This window comes from Populus nigra, chromosome 3 (assembly GCF_951802175.1).
Source record: "Populus nigra chromosome 3, ddPopNigr1.1, whole genome shotgun sequence".
Taxonomy (NCBI): Eukaryota; Viridiplantae; Streptophyta; class Magnoliopsida; order Malpighiales; family Salicaceae; genus Populus; species Populus nigra.
Window position 1 is genome coordinate 12,574,749 of NC_084854.1, and position 22,216 is coordinate 12,596,964.

The 22,216-nt window shown below is 31.1% G+C and overlaps 2 protein-coding genes across 8 annotated transcripts; both read left to right on the forward strand.

The window, feature by feature from the left end:
* Positions 1-1,387: 1,387 nt before the first annotated feature.
* LOC133690196 (proteinaceous RNase P 1, chloroplastic/mitochondrial-like) lies at positions 1,388-7,266 on the forward strand. 6 transcript variants are annotated; one of them, XM_062110416.1, is made up of 8 exons: positions 1,388-1,498; positions 1,595-3,267; positions 3,364-3,453; positions 3,543-3,724; positions 3,849-3,969; positions 4,167-4,235; positions 5,912-6,047; positions 6,776-7,266. In XM_062110416.1, exons 1-8 carry the CDS (start codon positions 1,441-1,443, stop codon positions 7,012-7,014), a joined length of 2,568 nt encoding a protein of 855 aa, XP_061966400.1. In that variant the 5' UTR covers positions 1,388-1,440; the 3' UTR covers positions 7,015-7,266. The 6 variants fall into 6 exon arrangements, 5 of the variants coding, with proteins under 5 accessions (XP_061966400.1, XP_061966402.1, XP_061966401.1 ...); XM_062110418.1 differs by having other exon boundaries at positions 1,403-3,267; positions 6,758-6,884; XM_062110417.1 differs by lacking the exon at positions 6,776-7,266 and adding an exon at positions 6,185-6,523 and having other exon boundaries at positions 1,403-3,267.
* A 6,422-nt stretch (positions 7,267-13,688) lies between these two features.
* On the forward strand, positions 13,689-17,443 carry LOC133687893 (protein CONTINUOUS VASCULAR RING 1-like). Of its 2 annotated transcripts, XM_062107230.1 has the most exons (7): positions 13,690-14,035; positions 14,559-14,611; positions 15,562-15,671; positions 15,790-15,957; positions 16,043-16,140; positions 16,730-16,856; positions 17,152-17,443. In XM_062107230.1, exons 1-7 carry the CDS (start codon positions 13,895-13,897, stop codon positions 17,244-17,246), a joined length of 792 nt encoding a protein of 263 aa, XP_061963214.1. In that variant the 5' UTR covers positions 13,690-13,894; the 3' UTR covers positions 17,247-17,443. The 2 variants fall into 2 exon arrangements, with proteins under 2 accessions (XP_061963215.1, XP_061963214.1); XM_062107231.1 differs by lacking the exon at positions 14,559-14,611 and having other exon boundaries at positions 13,689-14,035.
* Positions 17,444-22,216: the final 4,773 nt, after the last annotated feature.

A 22,216-nucleotide genomic window follows, 5' to 3' on the forward strand; every position in this document is an offset into this window, starting at 1 on the left:
AATGTAAGTAAAATTGTTTTTTCTATCAAATTATATACTTATTTGTTTATTGTTATTTTTTTCACTTTGAAAAAATTTATAAAGATTTTTTTTAATCCTTCAACATTAAATTGGTTGGGAATCTAACTTTTTAATCGAGTTCGGGTCTGGAATTTCATGAGTTGTGGGTTTAGGGGATTAACCCATGTTTAGAAAATTTGTCTGCGTTTGGTTGGTTTTTTTTTAAGCTCATGTTTTCTCAGTTTTATTCCTCAGCATTTATTTAATTAGAGATTGAGTTCTGTTAATTTTTTTATTTGTTTTTTATATGATTTTTCATTGATTTTAAAAATAACCCAAGTTATCTTAAATATTTTGATTTGTCATTATTTTTAAATTTTAATTTTTGTAAAAGATATTTAATTTTTTTAATTATATAAATTAATTGATTAAATATAAGCATAAAATGGTCACTTTATGATATTTTAAAAAATAAAATAAAAAATCTTTTATTGGGTAGACATTGTTTTATTGACACAAATAATTATTTGATTAAATAAAAAATTTATTCAAATAAACAAAGCTATTAAATACAATTGAGTATGTGTTACAAGATCAAATATTTTAACTTATATTTATCTTTTAATTTTTTAATTTATTTTTATTTATTATTAATATTTTTTTATATTTACTTATGCAAATGATTTTTTTTATTTAATTAAATTTATATATAAATTGTTTTATTTTTTATTAAATTCTTTTTAATATATATTTTTATCGGAAACAAAACTATTCAACTCATAACAAAGAGGGATTGAATAGCTATAAATGATTTATTAAGGTCCCGTTTGGGAACGCGGCTGCAGCTGCGTTCCCAAAAAATTTGAATTTTTTTTTGGTTAAAATTTAATATAATTTGTACGTTTTGGATCGTTTTGATGTGCTGATGTCAAAAATGATTTTTAAAAAATGAAAAAACATCGTTGGCATGCATTTTGACACGAAAAGTTATTTGAAAAGCACCCGCAACTACACTGCCAAACACGCTCTAAGAGTATAGTTTTGAAACCCGGCCTGACCTGTAAAGTTGATCGAAAACCCGGGACTGAAACCGGGTCGAGTTTAAGAAAGAATTGGGAAAAGAAAAACCTGAGATGAGTTGATTATCCTAGTAAAACCTGATTAAAAGCTCAATTACAATTTATTAATTTTTATTTTTACTAAAATAATATCATTTTAACTTTTTTTTTAAATAAAATTAACCTGAATAAACAGTTAAAATTTAAAACCCTGACTTGAATTGAATGAGGTTTAAAAATTAACTGGTGCCAATTCACTGTTTCTAAATCCTATTCGTCTTTCAATGGCGCTTGCGTAATTTGGACTTATCCGTATCAGTTGCAAGACAATTTATTACATCACCCACGTGAAAATTGACAGAAGCTCTCCTAACGGCCACACATGGCCTGCTTCACCTCTAACATTCTGCAGCACAAGCATGTACTCTCAATCACTCTCTGTAAGTATCCATCGCCATCTCTTCATGCTTGCAAATTTCACCTTTTATCTCACTTTCCTGGTTCCTCACCTCCAAAGCACACACCGCTTCTTGTAGCTACAACACTTGCTAGTAACATACTACATGCAAAGTTATCTGCAACTGACCATGATAGTCCAACCAAAACCATTAATTCAAGAACCAGAAAGGAAAATAATGCATTGGGGTTCCCTTCTTCAAGAAGAATAGCTAAAAGGGTAGAGAGAAAACATGTCAAAAACCTTACTACTTCTGTAGTTGACGAGAAGACTGAGAAGCGGTTTTCGAAGGATAGAAGTACAAGAAAGAATATGGGTTTTAGAGAATGTACAGGAATGGGTTCTGAGAATTGTACTAAAGATGGGAAAAAGGGCATTAGATTTTTGGCAACTATGGACAGTCAAGGAGTATGTGGTGAAATGGAGAGTAGAACAAAAAACGGTAGTGATATTCAAGTTATTAAAGTGGACAAAATTGGAAAAGGGTCTAAACAAGACAAGGTTGATTCATCAGAACTCAAGTTACGAGTTAGGTTGGATATGTGCTCGAAAAGAGGAGATGTGATAGCTGCAATTCAATTATATGATTTAGCTCAGAGAGAAGGAATCAAGATGGGGCAGTATCATTATGCTGTACTTTTGTATCTTTGTTCCTCTGCTGCTGTTGGTGGTGTTCAACCAGCTAAAAGCGGGAGTGAGAATGGTAGGCGAGCCATCGATTCATTAGATGTGTCTAATGAAGTTTCGAATGTAAAATTTCAGGAGTTGAGTGAATTAAGGGATGAGGATGATAGAAAAGTTGGTGCTACTGAATTGCATATTCGTGTTTCCAACAATAGGAAGAAATTAGTCGATGCTGATAGAGAACCTGGAAGTATAGCTGAAATGGAGTTGAATCATGGCAGTACGTTTGGTAATTTAGATGACAAGGAAAGTTTGGTCCAGTTTTGCAATGAGTGTAACAAGCTAAACTTTCAACACTTGGATGGACGGCCTTCACATGGAAAGGATAAAGATGTCAATATGCATGGCAATCATGAAATTCAGTTCAGCGAAGATGTCAAGAAGTATGCACTTCAAAGGGGCTGTGAGATCTTTGAGAAAATGTGCAAGGAAAAGGTCCCAATAAATGAAGCAACCTTGACAGCTGTGGCAAGAATGGCGATGTCAATTGGTAATGGTGATCTGGCCTTTGAAATGGTGAAACAGATGGACGCATTGGGGATAAATCCTAAATTGCGGTCCTATGGACCTGCTCTATCTGTGTTTTGCAGTAGTGGAGACATCGACAAAGCATTTTATGTAGAGAAGCACATGTTGGAACATGGTGTTTATCCAGAGGAGCCTGAATTGAAGGCACTCTTAAGAGTAAGTGTAGAAGGTGGTAAAGGTGACAAAGTTTATTATTTGCTGCATAAACTACGAAGAATTGTAAGGAGGGTCTCACCCTCTACTGCAGGCATAATTGTTAGATGGTTTAACAGCAAGGCAGCTTCAAGAGTGGGAAAAACAAAATGGGACGTTAAAGAAGCAATTGAAAATGGAGGTGGAGGTTGGCATGGGCAAGGTTGGCTGGGTAAGGGAAAGTGGACTGTTTCTTGTACATCTGTTGGGCTGGATGGAATTTGCAAGTACTGTGGACAGAAATTGACCACAATTGACCTTGATGCTGTTGAAACAGAGAAATTTGCCGAATCAGTTGCTTCTATTGCCATAAAACGTGACAGAGATTCAAGCTTTCAAAGATTTCAAGTATGTTAAACCCCTGAGTATTGCTTATAACATTGTTATGGTAAGATGAATGGGATAAGGAGTACTTTCATTTGTAATCATTGTTGCTTTTTGCAGAAATGGCTTGATTACTATGGACCTTTTGAAGCAGTGATAGACGGAGCAAATGTTGGTATTTACAACCAGGGAAGGTTCATGCCATCAAAGGTATACTGTCAGTCGGCTTAGATGGACAAGACTAACAAGGAATTCAACAATCTATTTTTTCTGTTGATTGGTTTAGTGGCTGGCTGCAGATCAACGCTGTTGTTAATGGTATACGTCAGAAGCTTCCTTCAAAAAAATGGCCACTCATTGTTCTGCATAACAAGCGAATCACTGGACGCAAGATGGATGGACCGGTAAATAAAGCTTTCATTGAAAAGTGGAAAAATGCTGATGCACTTTATGCAACACCCACTGGATCAAATGATGATTGGTGAGGGCTTTATGCACTGGAATAGTCAAATAATTTTACCATACACAAGTTATCTTCTGCTGAAAATTTCTTTAAATATGCATATAGCATATGAAGTACTGGAGGTAAATAACCTGTGATTCAGGTACTGGTTGTATGCAGCTATAAAGTTCAAGTGTTTAATTGTGACCAATGACGAGATGAGAGACCATACATTTCATCTTCTAGGAAACGACTTCTTCCCTAGATGGAAAGAAAGGCATCAGGTAAGTAGAGTTCCTCAGAAGTTCACCACTGTTAACCAGCCCCTCCTTGTGTTGTAAATGTGATTGCTTCCACAATCTATCTTTCTGGTTCAAATGTTGCTTTTGCAAGTATTAAGGACTCGATATCGCATGTTGTGATTTGCCACCGGTGATGCTCCGTTTTCTTATATCATAACATTGCAACTTTTCTTCCTAAGGTGCATTTCAGATTTACTGATGCTGGTCCAGATTTTGACATGCCTCCGCCTTGCTCTGTTGTAATTCAGGTGAGAGAACTAATGAGCTCTTTGCCAAATATTTTCCAATCTATGCGAATATGAAGAGTAAAAAAACAAAAACTAGTGTCTATTTATGCTATCCTGCAATTTAAGTGTCATATACTGAAAGTTGGTGAGTTAAATGTGTTGTGTTTCTCGGAACATGTGTATATAGCAGCAACAATAAATATAAAATTTGTTGCGAGCCTCTCAAAAATCCTGTTAGATAGATTTAGAGTTATTCATGATTTATGTGAACTTATTTAAAGATTGGAATTTTTTTTTTTTTTTTGCTTTGAATTTTGTTTTAAAATTGGGTTGTTACAAACCACAAGTCATACAAGTATCCGATCTCTAATAGTAATCCACACGAACCACCAGTGAAAAATCTTATAAGTCTTTTTAGGATGGAGAGATTGTTGTTTCTGAGAGTGCTAGCTCTTTTCTTTTGTGTTTTAGGTGTTTACATATTGTATTCTTTTTATTCTTTTCTTCTTTATACTTAAAAAATAAGAGGTATAGTATTCGATTTATAGAAAAATCTAAAAACTCTATAAATAACAAAATATCAATTTGCCTCTTAAATAATATCACATATATTATTTTAAGCTAGTTTTAGAAATTTATTCAATCAAGTCCTTACTTGATTGTTTCTAAGTCTAGAATTGTAATCCTTTGTATTAATTATATTTTAGTTCTTAATTTCTAAAATTTATTTACAATCAAGTCACGCTTGCTTAATAATCTATTTTTAATCTGACAAATGATTCTTATGTATATGATCCATTAGGTTCCCCAATAAATTGGCTCAAATATAATGTATAATTCTAAATAAAATAAGATTACATAAATTAAACAACCTGTCATGATCCTTCAAAAATTAGAAAAGTCATACGTGATTTGACTTAACCTTTCAGTGACTTTATTATCTCTTCATCATGAATGTTTTAATTTAAACATTATAGCATAAAATATATCTGTTTTGTTAAATCGTTTTAGTTCTCAATATTATTGAAATTCTTTTCAAAACACATTTCTCATTGTTCAAGGATTTTACAATCAATACTATTTGAGAATAAATAGAATATTTTTTTTAATTCATCTAAGGTGATGAAACTTTTCTTGATTACTTAAATACCTTCATATAGTTTATGTTATACTCAATATTTGCTCATTTGTTACTTGATTTGGACAATATATGGTCAGATCAAATCATAACACTTTTTATATAAGATAACATAATGATTTGAAATCTAAGAATCACTTACATAACTATCACGAGAATCTTTTCATAGATATGAATGATCTATACATATGAAATTTTATTGGCAGTCAGTTCAATGTACTTTCAGGGCATTCTCCGCTGACTAAGACGACTCCTGCCTAAGAGGCATGTCATCTAACAAGAAAAGAACATAACATACACAACTCTAATTAATGTTCAATTTTAATAGCATATTGTTCATAAATATTTAAGAACAATGTTTTGATGTAATAAGAATCTCATAATTATAATTTTATTTGCAAAATATTTTTTGTCCCATGAATTCTATCTTTACTCTATATTTATTAATTAAATATTGAATTCAGTAATTAAATATAAATTATTATTAAAGATAATTAATTGATGTATATTCACTGACAAAATAGTCTGTCATGTGCGCTTGGTATAAAACATCTAACAGGAATCAGAAAAAGGTCACTGGCACATTCCAATTGAAACAGAAGGAGAAGGCGAAGGCGAAGCAGAAAGAGAATGGTTATGCATTACACGGGCTAACTCGCGAACAACAACACATTCTATCACCACCACGCCTGGAGGTATGACAACTTTACAAGCAAATCATTTAATGTTTTTTTTTTTTTTTGCCTTTGAGTTTTAGACACACATTTAAGTGCTTAGCTGTCCTAAGGTTCATTTGATTAGAAAATATACTTACGATAATGGGAAAAACCAGGCACATTTCGAGTGGCTTTTCTCACTGTGGAATGTCCAAATACCACCGAGCATGCAGAGGAAACTTTTGGTCAATGCTCCTCCACATAGCTTCAATGAAAGAACGCCTGTATTTAAGACCAAAAGAAAGGCACCTGTATTGGTGATGGTGATGGACATCAGCCATCATGGCTCTGGTTTTACAACTAGGCTTAGAATCATACATCATGTACGCTGAGCATTTCTAACGTAGATGGAAACAACATAAGAACAACAGCACAGCAGGCATATGGATACAAGATTTTAAAAGAAAATCACATGGAAACTATAATTCATAATTTTATTACTCCATGTTTTTTTCCGTGTGATCTTTTAAAATACAAGCTATTTATACAAGGAAAAAAGTCTTAAATAAAACTAGAAAAGTTCTATATTTGGGAAATAGAATCAAATTAACATAAGATTCTATATTTGGGAAAATTTCTTACACCAGTTTTGTTATCTATGATTGATTTTATTTATTTTTATTTTGCATCACTTTTCAAAGCCAAGTCAATGCATATTGAATTATCATATTGATTAATAACATCCTCAGTTCCCCTGTATTGAATAGGATCACAGTCTGTTGGACATGGTAAGAAGCAAGCAAGGTCCTCCATGCAGACTAGAGTTGCGATAAAGCCAGATCGCTTAAAACATAACATCCCCGACAACATACGAAAGCCACCTCGAGACTACAAGAATCTCAAAAATATTCTTGCAGCATCAGGGTTCCCAGATCATCGCACTGTTCTATCAGAAATTGAGACAGCAGAGGAACTTGGAGACACTGTTATTGACTTCCAGATATAAAGTTAATGGCTCTCTCATTGATCTTCAACAATTCAAATATTCTTCAATAATTTTGAAGCACGGATCATGTAGCTGCAAGTAGCTGGCCATACCACATTGCGGCAAAGCGCTCTTCTCCGGCGGGTTCCTTCATCAAATTTTACCAGTCAAAGTGCAGCCATTTATATTAATTGATTGGTTTATTGAGTAACTAATAAATTCTTGAATGACCCTTTGGAATTCTCAAAGCTATTAATGCATTTGCTTGCAACAGTTTTTTTTTTTTCCTTAATATAGTTCTTTTCAAAATTGAAATTCTTCCAGGTGGACAATATTAGGTAGACAGGCACATGCCTAATATGTTAGTTAGGTTCTCGGAATTGCTATAACTAGGTTAATACATGTGTTACGCTACAGGTATTAGTATATATAAAAAATTAACATAAAAAAGACTGTTCGAGCTCCGTGAAACTTTTTAGTATTTTCATTAAACTTGATGTTAGAAGTTAAATCTAAAACTTTTAACACAAGTTCTTGCGTGGCCTGTATTTTAAATTAAGTTGCGTGGAAATTGTCTTGAAGTGATTCAATAGATTTACTAAGTTAAAAACAACAAAAATAATTGGTAAAAATATAGTTTAACTTTTAAAAAAATCAAGATGACATATTGGATTGACCTGGTCTCGTGGCTTAATCTATAAAATCCACGACTAGGGTTATGGATCTCATTAGGCTTATTATTTTTTAAAAAAATATTTTTGAGTTAATTATATGATATAAAAAGTAGACGCTTGCAAAATTGGACACCAATCAAATATCATGACATTTATTTAAGACTACAATAACCTTATAAAAAGCAAACCAAAATAAATCATGAAAATTAATTAAAAATCAATCAAATGTTAAATGATGAAATCAAAAGAAAAAATCAATAAAAATGATGTAACTCAATTTTGACCTTCTCATTTCTATCATAATTTAAAAAATATATAAAAAATAAAAAAATATTTTCAATGCAATTCGACAAAGTTCTAGTAATTTTGTAATTTTTAACTATTTCTCTATCATTTTTATATTAATTAATTAAAAAAACAAAAAAAAAGTGTGAGATAAACGATAATCAAGCAAGGAGAGAGGGATCAAAATGAACACAAGTTTTGACCACTACTCCAAGAAAATGGTGGTTTGACTTTAAAAAATAATTTAATATGATATTTTTTTTATGAAAAAATATTGAGATGTTGACATAAAACATATGTAAAATGGATATACAAACACACACATAACAAAAGAGATTCAATAACCAAATACTAGAAATACAATCATATCATTTAGTCCATTTCAATATGAAGTTATTAACACAATTTTAAGTATTCATAGTACATAAAATACGTACCTAACAAAATTATAAATAGTGAAACAACACGATTAGTGTTAACCCACTTCATGACATAGACCAACAACATATATATCATTATAAGAGTTATTAGTCGTCAAGAAGATTTATGCTCATGATTTTTCATGAGAAAAATGAATCATTATGTTTATTAGCACTTTTAACACTCTTGCTAAAAACATTCAACTCCATTTCAATAATACCTCAACTCATATGACAGTACTCAGTGCTTATCATTGCAACTAAAATAACAATACAAAATTAACAATATGTATGTGGTTTCCATAAAGGAAATAAAATAATATATTTATCCAAAATTCTTTTAACATTGATTACATTCATATACATATTGAATTACACACTAGTTGTTGTGGTGTCTAAGTTCATATTTGTCACTTTCATTGCTAACTTTACGATGAATTACGTAATACATTTAAATATAAGGTTGTCAACTATACGTCACTACGTAACAACTCATTTTCTTAATTTTTTATTCCCCAATCAATAATTAATATTTCATTTCCTTATTTATTAATCTTGGTTACAATCCTTGAAGTAACCACATGTATTAATCTCATGTTTACACATTTCATCACCGCTTAACATAATTTGTTTGTAACATTACTATATTTTCTATTTTCTAGGTATCATAATTGTTTATTACATTATCACCCTATTAGCATTTGCTTTTACTTAGTAGTACATCAAACGATATTAAATTTTAAGTTGTCAATCAACCCCCCTATCATATACACTTTTAAGCATTGTTTAATCATCTTACATAATGATTTTCATTATACAATCAAGGATAGTTTCAATGGTTTTCATTATTTGAAAACAACAACACCATGGTTTCAACTCATTGGAAACAACAACATAATGGTTTTCATTCAAAAATAAAGACAATCACATGAATTTCCTTTGTATTAGGAATAACTAGGAAGTAACTTTTATTACCTGTGATTTAATTTAAATGACTTATCAACTTAAATAGAAGCATAGGGAAAGGAGAACCTACATCATCATTCTATGATTAACCAAATCATACTTCACTTCCTTGGTCATCGTTCTTTTGGGCAACTAAACATCAAAAGTTATCATATCCTTAGTCATCGATACTACGGTCATTAAATATTATTCATTTCTTATCTTTAGTCGTCAGTACTATGGTTACTAAGTATCATTCCATATCTTATCCTTAGTCATCAACACTGCAGCCACTAAGTATCATTCCTTTCTCATCCTTAGTTAATGATATTATGGCCATTATCTGGTCACCCCTTCGCAGATGTCAATAATTCTGACAACCCATTTGATTGCCAACAAATCTGGCTATTAATAACTTTCTACTGAGTTTATCTTTAATATTTTACTTCAAATCTTCATGCAACCTTATGCTGCATTATTTTATTTGAGTTATGTTCAACACACAACTGATGACATGTATTCTGATTGTGAATAACATATTATACTCTTTATTTCATCGTATCAGCAAATGCTTTCAAATAAGATGGTTTGCAACACTCATTACTGGTGATCCTAATATGAACCTCATTAACCGGAGTTAACCTCATCCCTTACTACTAGTTATCCAATATGAATATTATTAGCCAAAGCTAATCTTTAATGCTTATTCTCAGCTATCCAATATGGATGTCATTAGCTAAAACTAATCTCATCATTTATTCCTAGCTATCCAACATGGATGCCATTAGCCAAAGCTAAACTTAACATTCTTTACAATTCATGAATAAATTAAGCAATTGAATTTGGATAACAATATTATACAAGAATACTTTGAGAATTTAATAGAATTAGATGAAGATGGAAATTACCTACCTAATTTAACTGTTTCATCAAATTTCTCATGCACAATCTCATCCCATTCCAAACATTTACCATACCCATACAATCTATATTCATTGTCTCATCATATCTAATTTAAACTCATAATCACATTAACACAAAGTTTTCATCATATCCAATTCCATCACAAGAACATTGGTACACAATTTCATCAAACACAATATCAATTCACAATTACATCATAACATATAATTTTTGAAATTCATAAATTAAAATTGTATTAATTCTAAAAAGATAAGGTGTTAAGCACCAACCTCAATCCTATGCATGTGTTGCTTCTCCTTGCTACTGTCCGATCCCCTCAGCCTCTATTGTACCACCGAAGATACATTTATCATCAATAATGCGACCAACATTAACATTTTATTTCAATTCTCATTCAATCATCATTTTTATTCAAACAATTAGCAAGGAAAATCCTTAAAATTCCTTACACATACACATTTTTCATGTTCATAATTATTCTTATCAATCCAAATGTTAGAACCCTCAATCAACAACAAATTCCAAGTAAAGAAGAGATTGATTAGTCCTAGCTGGTTTAGTCCACCTAATCCTAAACATTGTTGTTTTAATCATAACTAAAGTTTCAAAACTCTTTTCTTAGCATGGTTTAACTCTATGGAAAGAGAATACATAGGGCTACAACTTTCATGATCGACACAACACCTAGTTTTGTCATCTATATGCCTAAACTCACTCATTACAGTAGCATAAAAAATTTATTCAATATTATGTCATTTTGGACCCTTACTTTGTGTTTTACTTATATATGGAGTTATACAACTTCAAATAAGTCAAGTGACCTTACGCAAGGATTTATAATCAATACTATTTAAGAACATATGAAACATTTTTTTTAATTCACCTAGGGTAATGAATCATCTCTTGATTACTTAAATACATTAATATAGTTTGTGTTATACCCAATATCTTCTTATTTGTTACCCTTGATCAGGACAACGTATAGCGGGATCAAAACATAACACTTCCTATATAAGATAACTTAGAGATCTCAAGTTTAAGAATCACTTACACAACCATTATATGAGCCTTTTCATAGACACGTAATCTCTCCATAAGGAATTCTTATGCAAATCAGTTTAGTATACATATCATTCGATAAGCACCTACATATTAGTTTTAAATATCTCTCATACCTTAGCATATGAGAACAACTGTTTACTTTCATAAAAGAAAGAACATAATATGTACGAGTCTTAACAACTCTAATTAATATCCGGTTTTAATAGAGCATTGACTAAGAACATTAGGAACAATGCTTTGATGCAATAAGAATCCTATAATTATAACAACTTTATAGTTTTCTTTGCAAAACATTTTTGTCTCAATGACTTTATTTTTATTCTAGATTCATTAATCAAGTATTAGATTCATTAATTAAATACTTGATGAATATTAAAGATTAATAAGCCCTTATTAATAAATTAATATATATACATAAACAAAGTCAATAACACGTGTAATGAACCGATTAGCTACAAAGTCAATACTCTAACAAGTTGAACTTTCAACTCTCCTAAACAAACGTGTAAAAGATTTTTTAGCTTTCTAGAAGAAAACAATACATAAAAAAAATCAAACCATATCATTTGAGCTAAAACTCCAATACTTATAAAAATATCTAACAATTACAAATATTCTTGACAAAAAAAAAACAACAATTATTGCTAGTAAGGATACGGTGTAACATAATGATAGGGTTACAGCTCACCAAAGCACTTCTAAATAATAATAGTAGGAGAAAACAATCAGTCTTTAACCCAAAAACAAATAATTAAGAAATAAATACATTGATTAATTTGTCATTTGAATCATAGTAATATGACTCAACACGATAGTAAACTTAGCCCAAGACTTATATCATGGATTAGATGGGTTGATTTACTATTCAATCCAAAGTATATATATATTTCAAATTCAATGCTAGATTGACAAATCACAAGTTCATTAGTTCGGTATGGACATGATATAGAACCATGATTCTAATTTAATTAATTAATGATACAGGGACAAAATTTCTTAAACTCCTTATATGATTCTCCATCAACTAATTATTTTTAGCTCAAATGAGTACTCAATTGCTTATTTTATTTTTAAAAAAGGGTTGAATTTAAAAACAAAGAACCAAAGTGAAAATATAGAGAAAATAGATGGCCAACTTCGCATTTTATTTGAAAAGTTTAATTTGGTCTCCTATCTTTTTTAAGTTAATAGGTGATTGGTCTATTTAGTTGTCAGAAATTTAATTTTGGTACCAAAATTTATTTATCTTATTTTAGTCTATTTTTTTATGAAAGGTGATAGAGACTCGTTGGATTCTGATATAGAGAGAGAAAGTCACCATTGAAGTCCATTCCAACCACAAAAATAATCGATTTTGGTGTCAATGAATTCCATTTGTTGAGGGGAGTTTCACCTAGGTGTTTTTTTCTTCTCTTGCCAGATGAGGTAAATTTGATCGAGAGAAGATTTTTGGGTTCTGGTTAATTTTGGGTTTTCGAGTTGTTTTTTTGGGTTGCTTTAGGTCATGAATAAATTTATCAAGGTGGTTAAAATATTTTAGGTGATAATGGGTAGAAACAAGTTTTTAACCAAAAAATAGAAGCCTCGCTTTTTTGGCGACCTGTGGTGGCTTAATTCATCAAACAACCAATGATCACCATGTTATTTTTTTAAGAAAATAGAGTGGACGATAGGTCATCCGTCCCTTTAAAAAATATAAAAAAGTAAAGCCAAGTCCAAGCATGCGGGTTGGGTTGGAAGGCCCACGTGTTTGGGCTTTTTTATCATTTATTTTTATTTTGTTATTTTATATTTGGGTAAAAAAATTAATAAAAAATCATTGAACCTAGTTGAGTTCATAAGTTGAGTCGTATGTTTGATGAGTTAATTCACAACATCCATGATATTATTTATTTATTTTTATTTATTTAAAGCACTTTTTACCGATCAGTTTAAAAAAAATACAATTTCACTTATTGTTATCAATAATATATATAAAAATTTTCTTGAATTCGATTATATAAATGATTTACGTGGTAAATTTGTTTAGTTGACTTGAGTTCACTTAATTTTTTTTAATTGAGTGGTGTTATTTTATCAATTTTGTTCTTCAACATTAAATTAATTAGAAATTAAGCTTTTCAATTTGTTTTTTTCAAGATTATCTTTCAATGTTTTATAAGTTAATCCGAGTTAATTCAAGTAGATCCAATGTATTTTTAATATTGATTAATATGCAATTTATTTTAAAATCATGGTTAGAATTTAATTTTTTAAAGATGTATTATTAATATTTAAATATTTTTTTCTGGAATTTAAAATCTTTTTTGCTCTGTTTCTTGATGGAACACGGTTAAAATAGTTAGAATATTTCTATTTCTAGATTTTGTAGAAAAATTAATTAATTATTTTTTTAAGAACAAAACAAAGAAAAAAAGTAAACGCTTCACTCCCCTGCCTTTGATAGATAGATAGATTGATTGATTTTGAATTCAAAAGAAACTCTTTCCAAAATAAATCCAAACCTTATTAGAGTAGAGTAGAATCTAGATACATACTACTCCATCTATCCATCGATAAATCGGAAACCGGTGTCGCTTTCGATTACAAGTGATGGGAGATGAGAAATCGGCGATCGTGATGGCGAGTAGAGATCGAGAGCTTCTCATACCGGTCGCTGACTCCCCCGATGTTGAAGTCGCTTCCAAACCCTCTTCTTCTTCTTCCTCATCATCGCATCACTCAGGACGCGAGGTTTAAATAAATTCCTCTCCCTCTTGCCTTTTTAGGGCTTTTTTTTTTTTTAAAAAAAAAATCATCTGTTTAGTTTTGTTTTGTGGAGTTAATTGTTATTATCATTATTATCGTTCTTCTTGTAATTAAAACTCCAAGTCTGCTAAATATAAGTTTAGTTTGAGCTTGATAATAATTCACTCGATTGCTGATTTTTTTAATTTGATTTTTGAGGAAATAAGCTATCAATTGTTTTTCAGTTTTGGGCTATATATTATACACACACACACACACACAGCTTTAATGATTAATTCAAAGGGTTACAGTTAATTGAGAAATTATAATTATGGATTTAATTATGACATTGCGAAATTCTAAATTAAGGTTACCAGTGAAATTTTTTTGCATATTTGAGGATTACTTCATGTGCTGACTGCTGGCAAATTGCTGCTGCTGCTGCTGCTTCTTCTTCTTTTTTCCTTACAAAAATAAAATAAAATAAAATAAAAATTAATCTGACATTTTCTGTCTTTTGTTTGTGTAGACGTTTTACAAAGTTGTTAGGAGCTGGGCTTCAAAAAAATTCATGACAGGATGGTGCACTACTCTGTCTTCCATCTCCTTTATTCCCTTGATTTCATGAATAAATGCTGCATCTTTTCACAATCTTAGACAGACATACATACAAAAAAATAAAAATACTAGGGAATAATTTGGCAGTTTTTACATGTATTGACATTGTTTTGTGAAAATTACAAGAACAAGATAATGCCATGCTCTTGACTGCACCCTTAGCAAGATTTTTATCTGTTTGAATGTTTATTTCTTTTCTGATCTTTGGTGGCATTACACTATGAATTTTGCAACTATCGCAGATTTATCATATCAATGAGATCGGCTAGGATGTCTCTCTGTTATATTATTTTCTGATTATTGGGAGAGTTTTGAAACACATTATGATGCAACTAAAATTTGTACTGATTTGCTTTTAAAATTTTATTTTGACATCAATTCATCTTGGTTTTTGGGCAGTGGCAAGTACTTGAGATTTCACTTACCATTAAAGATTGTGTGAAAGTAGAAATTTTTCAAGGTAGTCCTTGTTTTGCTCGGTGCACGAGGAATTTTCTTTTTACCATGTAAATTGATTGGGTGTGTGTTACTTGCGCTGCTGCTCCTGTCGGTTGTGATGGAAACCAAAGACCCCTTTCATGTGAATGGACGTAGTCTTTTCCTGCCAGATGAACACTAGAACAGATACCATGGACTGTAGTTGTTCTTGGTGAAACCTAGAACTTCATTTATTCAGAATACTATAACATATAAGATTTCATGTATCTCGTGTCTTTCTTTTGGATTAGAAATTCATTTATTCAGAATACTACATAACATATAAGATTTCATGTCTGTTTTGTGTCTTTCTTTTGGCATGCTTTTAATAATTCATCCAAATATGAAGATATGAATTTGATGATTGAATTTGTTTATTGTCTTGCATATTGTGCTCAATCTATTACAGATGTTGCTCACACTTGGCTGTTTTGCAGTGTCATACTGTTTCCCATTGCAATCACTTTCTACATAACATGGTGGTTTGTTCACTTTGTGGATGGATTCTTCTCTCCAATCTATGCCCATCTAGGAATTGATATCTTTGGTAAGCATGTTTAAATTTAGCATCATAAGCCTTTTCCTGTCCAAGGATAAATGCATATTATCAAGCAATTCATATTCTTACTGATCATTTAGCTTGCTTTTTTTTGGGTCTTTGTTAGGTCTTGGATTTATAACCTCCATAACATTCATTTTCTTGGTTGGGGTATTCATGTCATCTTGGTTGGGAGCTTCTGTCCTGAGCCTTGGGGAGTGGTTTATCAAACGGATGCCATTTGTTCGTCATATTTATAATGCCTCCAAGCAAATTAGTGCTGCCATATCACCAGGTCTGCGCTCAGCTTAATCCTCATGTTTTCATTGGATGGGTTTAAGCAGCTGCCATTCACATATCATGCTTGTTATGTGTTATAGACCAAAATACTCAAGCTTTCAAGGAAGTGGCCATTATAAGGCATCCACGTATCGGTGAATATGCTTTTGGGTTCATTACATCATCTGTCATCCTCCAGGTCTGCAAGTGGTTTTCTGCTGTACAATATTCATTATAGCATTGTGTGAATTGCATGTTTTTTTGTCTCTGGTTGGACCTATAAACTAGGAGTCTTGGATGCTGATTTTGGATGCAAAAATATACAATTTTGGTCACTATACTCCAATTCATGAATTAAGATATGGCGAAGGCAAACTCCTTGCATGGAGAGTAATAGACGACCCTAACTTTGCTGCGAAAGATTTGTGCATGCATGTCTTTGGTGCCAACTTTGGGGTCTCAATTAATGCTTCCTTGGAACAACAACCCCCCCCCCCCAAAAAAAAAAAAAAAAAAAAAAACCCTCAAACACAATATCTGATGTTAGAAGACATGCTGGTTCAATAAAGATTCCTGAACTTTTGAATTTCTCAATCTTTGGGGGCTGTTGTACAACAATCCTAATTGATTATTAGATTCTAGAGATTATTGCAGTTTGGGATATTGAGGGTGTTAACCTTATTTAAAAACAGAGTTAATAATGGGATACTGATAACTTGATAAATGCTTATCATAGCATCAATTGAATTTACATTCAAATTCTTATGTTTTCTAAGTATTCAATGCAGAACTACTCTGGAGAAGAGGAGTTATGCTGTGTCTATGTTCCCACGAATCATCTGTACATTGGAGATATATTCCTAGTCAATACCAAGGATGTTATCAGACCCAATCTTTCAGTCCGAGAAGGAATTGGTAAGGACTCAGTTATTCTTACATTCATTTTATCAAATATTTCTTTTGAGCATCTTTGTGGGGGGTAACAGGGCATCTTTCGTAAGCTGTTTTTATTCAGGATACTAGAAATGCAATATTGCTTGTTATTGCATACTAACATACATTTTAGGCTCAAGAGTTTATTTATTCATAAGGTATTGGGTCCTTGGTGAAAGATGGGTTCTGACATGTTTTTTTAATTTTCCCTGCCCAAAAATGAGGGAAGCAAAAGGAGATGTCTTGCCAATTCATCTAATTTATTCTTTGATTGCAGAAATTGTGGTGTCTGGGGGGATGTCAATGCCCCAGATCCTGTCAACACTTGATTCACGCATTTCAGTGGATAGAAGTAGATCTGAAAGAAGCTGAGATTGAAGAAAATAGTTGTAGAAGATTATTTATTACTCATATTGGTTTCATATTGAGTCATCAGAATGACCACTCAATCAGATTTGTGCTGATAGCACTGGATTCGAGGTTAGATAAAAAAAATTATGATTGTATCAGATTCCGGTGGCTTGTGTAACATTTGTTATTAAGAATGTAGATTTAGTATTTGCTTGGAATAGTCTGGTTTATGATGGCAGGTAGGCTCGTTGGTTTAGGGTTCTGTTTTTTCCCCGCGTATTAGAATGGTCTTGGCTAAACTGTGCTGAATGTAAACTTCATAGACTTGTGGGCTGGATTGGAACTGTGCATGATTTACTTGGGAGAAAAGACCAAGTCTGACCATATTTGTTTCACTGCAAAAAATCTCAGCACAAACGCACAAGGTTTATCGATCCAAAAACATCGATTGGCTATACAAGTTATTGTGTTCAACGTTCTGATCTGCATGGTTTCAGGACATTATTCTGAGAATGAAAAAGACAAGTGAGCAGGAGATGGGTGGAAGACACGTATCTAAAAATAATGATTTATTTATTTTTTCTCATATCACAATTGAACATTTTAAATCATTTGCATTCTCTGACCAGTTCAGCTAGTTGCAAACCGTTTATAGCATTTCTCTAGAAAATATACCCACAACACGATAAAAAGAACCTTGCATGTTTGTGTTTAGAGTTTAAAAAAAGAAATGTTACTGGAAGGGGAAAAAAATAGCATGGTGGCCCAGGCCTCTGGGCCTTTCAACTCAGGTTTGTCTCCGCTCCTAGGCTGATTTTATATTTTTTTTATTTAAGGTTAGATGAACTGTCATTTGCCTCAAAACATACATACACAATTCGTCACTTGCTACCTAGTTTTAGACGGTCATAAGGTTGTCAAAAATTCAAACAAAGTTCTTTTTGCTAAAAATTAAAAAAAAATCGATTTTAACTTTTAACCTAAAATATCTATAAACATATTGAATACTTTGATAAAATTATATATTATCTTAAATAACCTTAAAATCCATCAAACTAAAAAAAAAAAATTCTTCAGCTTACATCTATTAACTCAAGAAAGTTTATAAGCAAAGAATATTTAGACTAAACTTTTCTCATAGAATAAAACATTATATATGACCTCAAATAACCTTAAAATCCATCAAACTAAAAAAAACAAATTTCTTCAGCTTAGATCTTCCAACTCAAGAAAATTTAGAAACAAAGAATACTTAACTAAACTGCCTTTATAGAATGAAACTCATGATACCAAAATTGATCTTTTTATTATTGAAATCGGTGTTAATCAAGACTTTCTCTCTCTATCACTAGAACCCGACCACTTTCTCTCTCCTCTTTTAAACTAGGGATTAAAATGTAAGGAAAATGAAGTTTTTGACCAAAATTGAATTTGTGAAAAGTTAAAGGACTTAAAGTGCATAATTTGAAAAGTATACTAAAGAAATTTTTTTGGAAAGAATTACAAAATCACCATCCGCAATATCTACAATGCAATTTTTATAGTGAAACATCATCTCCTTTTAGTCATTGTGTGCTAGCTATTTGACCAGCACTTCATCATGGGTGATAAATTTTATTTTTTACAAAAATATACAGGCTTTTCAATGCATTTTTTGACATAAAAATTCATAACCATAAATTGAAAACTTGATCCACACATCTAATTAAATAAGTCGAGAATTATTTGTGCCAATAAATAAAGAAAAAAACTCATAAACTATAAAAATTAAAAGATAAATGTAGATCAAGAAATTTAATCTCATAATAAGAATCATGTACCCAATGATGTTTATTAACTTTATTTCTTGGAACTAGTGTTTTATTTAATAAAATGATAGTAAAAAAAAAGACACACTTAAGAAAATAATTGAATAAAATTAAAGGAAAAAATCTAAGCATGGATATACATAAGAAATGCCTTCTAATATCATAAAAGAACTCTGAAATCTTCTCCATAAAATAAGTAAAAATTCAATTGTATCACATTAAAACAACATAATAAAAATTTGTTAAAATAAAAAGAATTTAATAAAAACTTAATATTGAAGAATAAAAGTAGTATAAAAAAAACTAATTGACCAAAAAAGAAAGGTCTAGGTGCGTCGGCTTAGCCTGGGTGGCCAAATGCACCTAGCCTTTCAGCCTAGGCCCGTATGCCTGGGTAGTTTGTGATAGGTCACTTGCCTCTTTTTAGATTCTAGCCATGATGGTGGTTGTAAAATTAGGAGTAATGAGTCTTTTACCTAAAAACCTATTTTAACCCATTTTTTACCAAAACATTGATCAAAATACTCTATACATCTTGACAAACTCATATATGACCTTAAATAATCCAAAAAGGGTAAAAGAAACACAATCAAACCAAAACCAAAAACATTCCATGCTCATATATACCATCTCAAGTGATGGGAGGTCCAAAGAACATCTAGGTGAGACTACCCTTATTGAATGGAACCTATCAACACCAAGATCAATGTTTTTTATGGCTAAAATCAGTATCAATCGAGATTTTCTTTCTCTATCCAATAACTTTCTCTCTTATCTCTCAAACCAAGATATTAAAAATAAAGAATATATTTTTATATCAAAAATGAATTTATGAAAATAGATTTTTTTTAGTATATTGTATAATAATTAAAATAACTAATATTCAGACAACCTTGCACACTTAACACGTGTTTATTTTCTAGACTTATTACAACTTGAAACATTTTACACTACTTTTTCTGCCATCAATGATTATAACACTTCCTCAAGTATACAAATTGAAAGCTTGGAACCAAAATTCCTTCCTAACCAATATCTATCTTTAAGCAAGGAAGCCAAACTAATTAACCCTATCACCACAACATCAGTTTTCTGACACCGCTTCAAGATATGATGTAAAGATGGCAGCGTCATCCAACATAGAACGTGTTTGTCTACACGGCAGCGGTTACGTTTTAAATAAACCATAAAAAATGCTTGTGTTGGTTAAAATGGTAACCAATGTTTTTAAAACATGGGACCCATTAAAAAAGCACAGAAACACAGTTCGGGGAGATGCAAGATGCACCTGCTTTGCCGACACTGTTCATTTTTTAAAAGTGAACAGTCCAGAGTGAATTAATTCACTCTGCACATTTGTTAACACGTAACAGTGTAGTGATTTTATTCACTTCCACTGTTTAAGTGAACAGTAAAAAATCTAATTTTTTTTTAAATGTGTTTTATTGAAAAAAAAACTAGTGTTTAATATTATTTAATGACACTACATAAATTAGAAGGAGATCACATGATAGCGTAGCATTTGCAGAATTTGATTGTAATTCCAATTTTGTTCCTAATGATATTTTACCTGATTTTGTTGTACGCTAAAAAAACCATGGAAACTATAGTCCTTGTTAGATGAATTTCGTACGTGATGAAATTATAAATAGTTTAATGTAACAATATTTTTTTTATATATATATAAAGTATTATTTAGTTCATGATATAATAACAATAGTTAAATCTATAATACTTAAATTAAAAACCATCAATATTAATATATATCACCAAATACATTAAATTACTTTTTGTTCAACATCAATTTCAACAACAATTTTAACCAAACATAGATAAATATCAAATCAACCTCAACCAAAAGTGTTTTTTATAAAAATAATTTTTTTCAAACCACAACCATAAAAGCTACCACAATACCAAACACACAAATATATAATTGTTTTAATTACTAGATCTCGAGATAGCCAACAAAAAAAGGGCAGCATTCCTTTTTACTTGATCCTAGAAGCCTAGTCATAAAAAGGAAAGTTGTTTTTATTTTTTCTTATATTCTTTATTTTAAAGCAATGCTTAATTAATGTAATGTTATATAAGATGAGATTAATGGTTTATCGGGCCTGTTTGGGATTGTAGTAGTATTTATGGTTCAAAGTACTTTTCATTTAGAAATGCATCAAAATAATATTTTTAAAAAATTATTTTTGATATCAGTACATCAAAACAATCTAAAAACATAAAAATATATAGCCTTTAAGACTATTGCATTGCTAAAAAATAAACATAATTCAAATTGAGAGAAATTATGTAAGGAAGAAGTAGAAATGAGGGAGAGGGAGAGCAAGGTCGAGCATCAGGTCATATATTAAATATTACTGATGAAATTATTTCGATGGTGACTCCATCAGCCATTCCGTTGATATTAATGTCACGTCATAATACGATTTGTCTATTTGAATTCTGCTATAATTCAGTCAGTAACTGCGTCTATAAAAGCTTACTCGTTATCACATTGTTTGGTTGTTTTATTTTTTATATTCTGATTATAATTTTCTTAGTATATACTGATGATATATTTCTGTTGATATTTATTAATAGAGTTAGCGATAAAAAGATTTAATCAGTAAATATCATCCTAAAATATATTTGTATTCGTAATTTTTTGATAGTGAAGATAGACAGCAGGTTAGGGGGCGTGAGAGTGTTTTCAGTTTAGGGTTTCCTTATAAGTTTCTATTTATACCACTATCAATTTAACGGTATTTTTAAATTTTGGTTGAAGCGGTCTGGTTCTTTGAAGCTAAAACTAAGCTTGACCGGATTTTTTGAAGCGGTCAGTTTGCTCAATTTCCTTCTGGATTCGGTTTTATCAATTAGTTTTTTTTTTTTTAATTTTAATTTTCTTGATTTAATCATTTTTCAGTTTTTTTCTCTCCCTGTAAATCAAAAGGTGGTCAAATCAATGTGAAAACGAACGTAGTAAGTGTTCCCTCGTGTCGTGCCTACAACCTCTGCCATGTCAACATTAAACGGCGAAAAAATAAAAAGGGAACGGCCAACACCTGGTCCCCGAAGCACTTTGTCGTGTGGTTCGGTTCCGAAGCTAGGCATGTAACAGTAACGCTTCTTTTCTTCGGACCTCATCACTCAAGCAGGGAAGGAAAGAAGTGTGGAATAACAAACTCT